General features: G+C 40.6%; 1 protein-coding gene across 2 annotated transcripts in view; it reads right to left on the bottom strand.

Moving 5' to 3' along the window:
* FBXO16 (F-box protein 16) overlaps nt 1-10,000 on the bottom strand; it is a 60,022-nt gene that overhangs the window by 15,135 nt on the left and 34,887 nt on the right. For both annotated transcript variants that reach the window (XM_011944559.1, XM_011944560.1), the window contains 2 exons: nt 7,448-7,680; nt 2,365-2,467 (listed from right to left, as the gene is read on the bottom strand). In XM_011944559.1, coding sequence (XP_011799949.1) covers nt 2,365-2,467; nt 7,448-7,680 — 336 coding nt within the window. The remainder of the gene's footprint in view (nt 1-2,364; nt 2,468-7,447; nt 7,681-10,000) is intronic.

The raw sequence follows: 10,000 nt of genomic DNA, 5'->3' as shown, positions 1-10,000 counted from the left end.
TTTTTTTTTTGGATTTTTAGTAAAGACAGGGTTTCACCGTGTTAGCCAGGATGCTCTCAATCTTCTGACCCTGTGATCCACCCACCTCGGCCTCCCAAAGTGCTGGGATTACGGGCATGAGCCACCACGCCCGGCCTATTTCTTCATTTTCACAATCATCTTGCATCACTTAGGAGGCCGATGAGGGCAAACTACTATCCTGTGGAGAGGGGAACTGAGTCACACCCGCTTTGTATCCCAAACAGCCAAGCTTGTCTTTGGCAAGCTCATCACTGGCATGAGTCATATATCACAGCATACTTTTCGGAGGATTTAATGATGCCTTATACTCTTTATCAAAACTACAAAACATAAATAGTGATTATAATTAGTATATTTACAAAAAAACACAAGAATAGACAGACACACTCAAGAGCCCCGTTCATGAAGAGCTAATTCTTCTATCATTGCTTAAAGTACCCTGGTTTCCCTTTCAGCCTTAATTAGTACAACTTCTTAACTTTTTAATTTATAATGAATGCTTTCACTTAAGCAAGCCCTGCTAGTGTTTGACAGATGGTTAATGTCAAAAGCCCATGGGGATGGCTTAGCTTTGGGTTTTGTGTTTTCGAAGCAGGAGAAATGTTTGTGCTGATAATTTCTCAGCATGCATCACCATCAATTTTTATTGTCCTTCAAATTCCCCATTCTCCCTTGGACTTCTCTTCCACTCCTTGCCTATCAGGGGCTGGAGACCAGGCAGAAGCACACCATAATGGCTCATGTGATAAGCCTCATAAAGTTATTTTTCTCAGTTAATGGCTTCACTGACAATTTTACTGCTTTGCTCTAAGCTCCCCCATTCCCTTGGGCATCAGTACACATGTCTATGATAAGCCTCATCCAGCCCAAAACTGGCCCTACAGAATTCAGATGGCCCTGTTTAAAGAAGCTCATCTCTCTCTGTTTTTTTTTTTTTTTTTGCAACATAACACTTGAAAATACATTTAAACAGAAAGTAATGGAGCTTTAAAGCAGAGCTATAAAAGTGATTTATTCCTGAGTACGTACTCTTTCCTCTCCCAGCTGACATCCATTTTATATTAATTTTCCTTGAGTGTGTATCTTCATCTCTTTTCTAAATCCTTACTACTATATATGAACTTTTAATTTCACCCTTATTCCTTTCTGCTTCGTGCCAAAGACTTGCATAATGTGCTGAAAGATCCACAGGGCTTCAGAGCCACGATTTGGGAAACTCTGCTATGCAATGATAATGCTCCCTAGTCACAATTACTGGCTTTATTAGGTAGTCAATTCGCTGTTTTTTAATTAGGAAAGGAAAAGTTCTTAATTCATTTTTTCCAAAGTTACTTTAAATGCATTTTTCTTTTTTTTTCTTTTCTTTCTTTTTTTTTTGAGACAGTCTCGCTCTGTTGCTCAGCCTGGAGTGCAGTGGTGCGATCTTGGCTGACTATAACCTCTGCCTCCTAGGTTCAAGCCACCCTCCTCCACAACCCACAGGCATGTGCCACCACACCCAGCTAATTTTTGTATTGTTAGTGGAGACAGGGTGCCCAGACTGCACTCAAATTCCTGACCTCAAGTGATCCTCCTGCCTCAGTCTCCCAAAGTACTGGGATTAAAGGAGTGAGCCACCGTGCCTGGCCTAAATGCACTTAAATCAGGGGAACCTCCACTTAGAGATAGCAATTTCTGATAGCACCTCCCCCTGCCCCAAAGGACTCCGCAGAAGAAAGAACCACTGATAAAAAAAAAAAAAAATACTCCCCTTGGCCAGGCACAGTGGCTCATGCCTGTAATCCCAGCACTTTGGGAGGCCGAGGCAGGTGGATCACCTGAGGTCAGCAGTTGGAGACCAGTTTGGCCAACATGGAGAAACTCCATCTCTACTAAAAATACAAAAATTAGCTTGGCATGGTGGAGGCACCTGTAATCCCAGCTACTTGGGAGGCTGAGGCAGGAGAATCACTTGAACCCAGGAGGCGGAGGTTGCAGTGAGTCGAAATCACGCCATTGCACTCCAGCCAGGGAGACAAGTGCAAGACTCTGTCTTAAACAAACAAACAAAAATATTCCCCTTATATCACAGAGTTTTCAAAGCAATTTCATACACATCAGTTCATCTAGTCTTTCTTTTTTTTAAAAAAAAAAAAACAGATGAGAAAACAGAGGCTCAGAGAGATTAAATAAAGTGTATCTTCAAGGTCATGGCTTCTCTGTCAGTCAGTGTCAGAAACCCAAATTTAAATCACCACTCCATGATTCTGATTAAATAAACGAATTCAATTTTGCAAATAGGATTAGAGATCTCGAGATTTTCATTAATGTTATGGTGACGAATCTTTTATAAACAATACTTACCATTGATTGTGCTTTTCTTAGCCTAGTTCTGTCCTGCAACTTATTTTTCTTATCATGTGACTGTCGGCTGAAATCTGGGGTCATTTCATTTCTTTTTTTTCTTCTGTAAATTGGAAAGCGGTGGAGAAATTACAAAGTATCTTTTTAAAACTCGGTGGTTTGCATAGCTATTTGTCTGTTTGAGTTTGTTGTTCCCGTGATTTAAAAGATTGTCTCCATTGGAAATAAGCCAAATGTCTATCAATAGAGAACTGGTTGAATCAACTCTGGCATCTCCACACAATGCAGTACTATGAGCTGCAAAAGGAAGGCAGGATGTTTCTATATTCAACTGTGGAAGGATCTCCAGGATATACTATTACATGAAGAAAGAAGGGTGGATGAGACGGTATGTACTGTGTGCTGCCTTTCATTTCAAGAAGGTATTAAGATCTCTGCCTCTACATATTGTGCATATATATTTACTTGTACTTTTTAAAATGGAAGGATTATGGCCAGATGGGGTGGCTCACGCCTGTAATCCCAGCACTTTGGGAGGCCAAGGCGGGTGGATCACCTGAGGTCAGGAGTTCGAGACTAGCCTGGCCAACATGGTGAAACCCCATCTCTACTAAAAATACAAAAATTAGCTGGGCGTGGTGGCACACACCTCTAGTCCCAGCTACTTGGGAGGCTGAGGCAGGAGAATCACTCAAACCCAGGAAGCAGAGGTTGCAGTGAGCCGAGATCGTAACACTGCACTTCAGCCTGGGCGACAGAGTGAGACTCCATCTCAAAAAATAAAATAAAATAAAATAAAATGGAAAGATCAAACCATAAAATGAAAAACAGTTACCTACAAGTAGGATTCCCATGTGAACTGATCAAAAACAGGGAATGTGAGCTGGGCACGGTGACTCATGTCCGTAACCCCAGCTCTCTGGAAAGTGAGGGGGAAGGATAACTTGAGTCCAGGAGTTTGAAACCCACCTGGGCAACACGGTGAGACCCTATCTCTACAAAAAATTAAAAAATTTAGCTGGGCATGGTGGTGCATGCCTGTAGTTTCAGTGACTCAGAAGGCTAAGGTGGGAGGATCGCTTGAGCCCTGGAGGTCCAGGTTGCAGTTAGTCATGACTGCGCTACTGCACTCTAGCCTGGGCAACAGAGTGAGACCCTAAATCAAAAAAAAAAAAAAAAAAAAAAAGCAAAACAAAAAAGAAAGAAAAGAAAAAAAAGGAAGAGGTAATATGGAGGAACAGGGACCAAAAGTTAGATTTCTCCAAGTATAGCTTATTTTGTACATTTAATTTTGGAACCATCTAAATTTTTCTCAAAATCATAAAATAAAATGAACTGAAAAATACCTAAAATCTGAAAAGCAAAATGAAACATATATATTATCTATTGAGTTGGTGGCATTACTACACACAAAGGAGTTACTTCACGTGAGTTTAATGCAGTAATTTGTCTGAATATTCTTGATGCAATATATCTGAGAGATAAAAACACAGACAAGGAAGTCAAACTGTTTTCAGTAATCATATCACTTGCTTTAATATTAGCATTTGTTTTCTAAAACTCCTGTATGTATTAGGATAAAGTAAGGATCCTCCAACCACAGCCCACAGGCTCAATCCAGTTTGCCGCCTGTTTCTGTAAGTAAAGTTTTATTAGAACATAGTCATGCTTATTTCTTGCACATGGTCTATTACTATATTCAGGCTACAATGGCAGAGTTGAGCAGCTGTGACAGAGACCATATGCCCTGCAAAGACTAAAATATTTCCTGCCTTGCCATTTACAGGAAAAGTTTGCCTGATGTAATGGATCTAGGCGATGAGTATCCATGGCTACCAACACGAGAGAGACAACCAGAAATGATGTGCGTTGTGATGGAAGTACATATCCCTGTTCAGTATATACATAAGCCTCTAGGTCTGACTCTCAGTATAGCCAGGTACGGGGTACAGAAGAACCTGTTAAGATGCATGTGGGCGGTGCACTCAACAAAATCCAGAATGTGAGAAGCTCTCCAGGATAAATGGTTTGATAACTATAACAAACAAATTACAAGGAAAAAAAAAAGGACAGAGGGGAAATCTATGGAGAAAACAAAAGAAAAGAAAATGCTAAAGTGACATGTAGATCAAATGCATGTATATTGCTATGTAGACTTCTGTTTTTTTTTCTTGAGACAAGGTCTTGCTCTGTCACCCAGGCTGGAGTGCAGTGGCACAACCATGGCTCACTGCAGCCTCCACTTCCTGGGCTCAAGCAATCTTCCCATTTCAACCTCCTGAGTAGCTGGGACTATGGGCATGCACCATCACATTTGGCAAATTTTATTTTATTTTTATAGAGACAGGCTCTTGCTATGTTGCCCAGGCTGGTCTCAAACTCCTAGACTCAGATGATGTTTCTGCCTCAGCCACCAAAAGTTCTGGGATTACAGGTGTTTGCCACCACACCTGGCCTGATCTTTTTGGGAGTTCACTCCAACCTCTCAGCTCAGCTCCCTTGGCCCAATAAAGAAGGGTGATATGGGCCAGGCGCGATGGCTCGTGTGCCTGTAATCCCAGCACTTTGGGAGGCTGAGGTGTGTGGAGCAAGAGGTCAGGAGTTCGAGACCAGCCTGGCAAACATGGTGAAACCCCGTCCCTACTAAAAATATGAAAATTAGCTGGGCATGGTGGTGCACACCTGTAATCCCAGCTACTAGGGAGGCTGAGGCAGGAGAATGGCTTGAACCCAGGAGGCAGAGGTTGCAGTGAGCCGAGATCATGCCACTGCACTCCAGCCTGGGTGACAGAGCAAGACTCTGTCTCAAAAAAAAAAAAAAAAGAAAAAACAAAAAAGAAGGGTGATTTGCATAAATGTCCAAAAAGAAGATCAAAATTGGGGGACTCCCATTTTCTGGTTTTAACATTTATTACAGAGCTACAATAATCAAAACAGTGTCATACTGGTGTAAAGACCAACACAGAGAACAATAGAATAGAATAAGGAGCCCAGAGTTAAAACCCTCACATATATGGTCTATTGACTTTCATCTAAGACTATTCAGTGGAGCAAAGGACAGTCTTTTCAACAATGGTGCTCGGGAAACAGGATATCTACATGCAAAACAATGAAGTTGGACCCCAACTTCATACCATATGCAAAAATTAACTCAAAATGGATCAAAGACCTAAACTGCAGAACTAAAACACAAAACTCTTAGAAGAAAATGTACAAGAAAATTGCCATGACATTGGATTTGGCAATGATTTCTTGGATATGACACCAAAAATTTAGACAAATTGGACTTCATCAAAATTGAAAACTTTTGTGCCCTAAAAGATGCTATCAAGAGAGTGAAAAGTCTGGGGTGTCAGGTCTATTTGGGGAAATGAGCTTCAGGGTTGCTCCATTTCTGTTTAATCTTTGCACTATCTCTTGATTTTTCTGTTACCAACCTGACTCCAGTTCAGTCTCTCTGGCTTGCTCCATTCTCAGGACTCTGACCTCAATTATGTGCCACTGAAATTGGACCTCTGTGGAGTAATACCTCAGCCTTTCTTGTACCTGTGTGCTGGTTCCTACTGGGCTGGTGCTGTCCATCATGCCAGCAGTAGGCACCAAAACTTACGAAGACCTAACAACTAGCCAGGCATGGTGGCTCAGGCCTGTAATCCCAGCACTTTGGGAGGGCGAGGTGAGAGGTTCACTTGAGTCTGATCACTTCAGTCTGGGAGTTAGAGATCAACCTGGGCAACATAATGAGACCCCATTCTACAAAAAATAAAAATAATAATAATTTTTTAAAAGGCTTAGCAATTTTTAAAAAAGGCCTAAATCCTTCACAAATCCAATCCAATGGTCCTTGATTTGTGTTTAATTCATCTAGAAGTGAAAGGTAATGCCCTTTTACTAAGGGAAACATTTAAGCAAGAAAGAGGCACCTCCATCCCCGCACTCACCCCGCCTTCTTCTTTCAAGTACAATATTTTAATAAACAACAAAGGAGCTCCACCAGGAAACCTCAAAGATCCAAGGCTGTTTCACATATTCCACATCTTTGGGGAGAGCTGAAGAGTCACTTTAAGCTTAAGATATTGTACTAGAGCCCTATTGGCTCCTGACAGGATATTTCTAGGTTTGAATCTCTTCATACTCATGAAGAGATTTCTGGTGTGTTTGTCAAAGAACCAAAAATATTTTTTCTTTGTTTTCTCTCTCTCTTTCTATCTCTGTCTTTTTTTTTTTTTTTTTTTGAGATAGGGTCTACCTGTGTTGCCCAGGCTCGTCTCAAACTTCTGGGCTCGAGAGATCCTCCTGCCTCGGCCCCAAAGTGCTAGGATTACAGACACATGCCACCTTACCCAGCTTTACTTTCAGAATTTATTTATAAGTGTATATACATACATATATATATATATAGAAAATACAATCAGTAAATCTAATGAGTGTCAGGTTTCTTACCATCAGAAAAGGGAGGTACAAATACAGAAAGAATAACGGCTAGAATGAACTCTTTGGTGCTGGATTGCAATATAATATTAAAATATTAGAAGAGGCCGGGCACAGTGGCTCATGCCAGTGATCCCAGCACTTTGGGAGGCTGAGGCATGTGGATCACCTGAGGTCAGGAGTTCAAGACCAACCTGGTCAACATGGTGAAACCCTTGTCTCTACTAAAAAAACAAAAATTAGCTGGGCATTTTGGCAGCCGCCTGTAGTCCCAGCTACTTGGGAAGCTGAAGCAGGAGAATAGCTTGAACCTGGGAGGTGGAGATTGCAGTGAGGTGAGATTGCGCCACTGCACTCCAGCCTGGGCGAGTGTCAGAGCAAGACTCTAGACTACGTCTCAAAAAAAAAAAAAAAAAAAAAAAATTTGAAGAAGCAATGTTAAATCCTTACTATTACAAAATACAAACATACTGTAACCAATAGAGCAAATTTGCTAGTAATGGTTAGTATCCTGTTCTATCACTTTTTGCTTCTATGTACTGAAAAGCTTTTGTATTTCACAGTAAGTTCTATTTTAATCTCTTCATATACTGAAATGGCAATAAATTATTTCTAAAAACAAAGAAGTTGAGAAGATCATGGAGCTTCTTACCCTTGCCAGACAGTCTCCAAGGGGTCACAGTTGTCTAGGTAATTAAAACGAATGATTTCTGTTGGATGCTTATCAGAAGATCGCCAGGGTGGAAGTGCTCTCTGCCCTGAGTTAATCTTCTTTCTTAAAGAGGAAGAGGACCGAAAAGCTGATAAAGGGGACTGTTTTTCCTCTGGAGAATTGCTTGTAACTAGTTGAACGTCAGCGATTACAAATCCATCCTTTGGGGGTGTCTAGAAGAAGAAAGGTAATTATGTTCTCAAAACACCATAATACGCTGGGTGTGATAGCTCACGTCTGTAATCCCAGCACTTTGGGAGGCCAAGGCAGGCAGATCACCTGAGGTCAGGAGTTCGAGATCAGTCTGGCCAACATGGTAAACCCCATCTCTACTAAAAATACAAAAATTAGCTGGGCATGGTGGCGGGTGCCTGTAGTCCCAGCTATTCGCGAGGCTGAGGCAGGAGAATCACTTGAACCTGGAAGGCGGAGGTTGCAGTGAGCCAAGATCGTGTCAAGAGCGAGACTCCATCTCAAAAAACAAACAAAACAAAACAAAACCACACCCTATAATAACAACAACAATAAAACAAAGAATATATTGAACGTCCTATACCATTACCATGGTGATAATGATTATAGCAGCCACCACTCCAGGAGTACTTGCCATGTTGCAGGCACTGTCTCAGGCAGTTTTCATGCATTATATTGTTTAACCTTCACAATAACTCTATAAGGTAATCATTACTACTTCTGTTTTGCAGAAGAGGAAATAGAATATAGAAGAAACTAATTAATTTGCCCACTACTACAAAAGTAGTAAGTTGGAGGGCCAGAATTTGAATACAGGACTGTCTTGCTTCAAGCTCATACATAAGACCTCCCTATCCTACTCTTCTACCATACCATTGTCTAGTTTGTCACAACTGCAACTAATTTATTCCTAAAAAGTATACATTCCCCCAAAAAAGTACTCCAGCTCTCATGACCTCTAACACATAGAAACAACTTTGAGTTGTAGAGAGGTAGACTAGAAATTTCATCAATTATCAAAACCTCAACCACTCCCAAAGAATACTTCTGCTTTAATCTCCAAAACTGAAAGCCTGTCTTGTGTCTGTGAAATTCATAATGTTTTTATGTGGTTGTGGCCTAAGGAAAGTACTACTGGTATGTTGAGAAGCCTCTAAGGGCTTAATTTTTGTTCATTAAGAGATTAAGGAAGTTTTGCTTGGTAAATCAGTTTGCTTCCATTGTTGGTGAAAATCAAGAAATTCCGTTCCTCCAAGCATGATCAGTTAGTTTCTCATCCTTGTTTCAACAGCTCTTTGTATACAATTCTATTGGATAACGCTTAGTACTCAGTGTTGTAATTATTTGTTTATTTTTCTATGTCCTGGGCTACTAGACTAGGCTCTGTGAAAGCAGGGTTGGAGTCTTTCTATGTTTAGCACCTAGCTCACAACAGTGTTTAATAAATATTTATTCAGGCTGGGCGTGGTGGCTCATGCCTGTAATCCCAGCACTTTGGGAGGCTGAGGAGGGTGGATCACGTGAGGTCAGGAGTTCGAGACCAGTCTGGCCAACATGGTGAAACCCTGTCTCTACTGAAAATACAAAAAAATTAGCCAGGCGTGGTGGCGCATGCCTGTAATCCCAGCTACTTGGGAGGCTGAGGCAGGAGAATTGCTTGAACCCTGGAGGCAGAGGTTGCAGTGAGTCGAGATCGTGCCACTGCACTCTAGCCTGGGCGACAGAGTGAAATTTGTTTATTCAAGGAATGACTGTAACCTAGAAGCAGATTAAGAAGACATTTCATATTTACAAAATTGATAGCTCATTATTGGTTTAGTATTCAGTATTTTGTGCAAGTCTCATTCAGAATGGACATTCATTTCATTTCCCTGAGCTTATATTGAATTAAATCTGTTTTTGCTGGAAGAGGTCTAGTTTAATACTGCTGGGAATAAATAATATATGATAATAAAAAATAACTTTGGGGGAAATTTTAGGCATAAATGCTAGTAGTCATATGTAAAAAATCTTTAATTCTGTATAGTACAAAATGCTTACACTTTAACAAAATAGGTAATAGTGAAACCTGTGATAACTTATTTGTATTAAGTAAACAAAATTTTTGTTCACATCGCCTGGAGTCTTTTTGAGAATTTTCCTAATCATGAATAGATGTTGAATTTTGTTAAATGCTTTTGTTTGGATATATTGAAGTGATCATATATCTTTTCTTTCTTTAAAAAAATATGGACTGCTTCATGAATTTGCATGTCTTCCCTGCATCGTTCCAATTTTAGTATATGTGCTGCTGAAACATGCACTTTTTTCTCTTTTATTTCGTGAATTACATTGTTTTTTTTTTTTTTTTTTGAGACAGTCTTGCTCTATCGCCCAGGATGTAGTACAGTGGCTCGATCTCAGCTCACTGCAACCTCCAGCTCCCAGGTTCAAGTGATCCTCCTGCCTCAGCCTTCTGAGTAGTTGGGATTACAGGTGTATGCCACCATGCCCAACTAATTTTTTTTTTTTTTTGAGACA

The sequence above is a fragment of the Colobus angolensis genome, unplaced genomic scaffold (assembly GCF_000951035.1).
Source record: "Colobus angolensis palliatus isolate OR3802 unplaced genomic scaffold, Cang.pa_1.0 Scaffold233, whole genome shotgun sequence".
Lineage (NCBI taxonomy): Eukaryota > Metazoa > Chordata > Mammalia > Primates > Cercopithecidae > Colobus > Colobus angolensis.
Note: the sequence above shows the minus strand (reverse complement) of the source record. Positions and strands in the feature narration are given on the sequence as shown.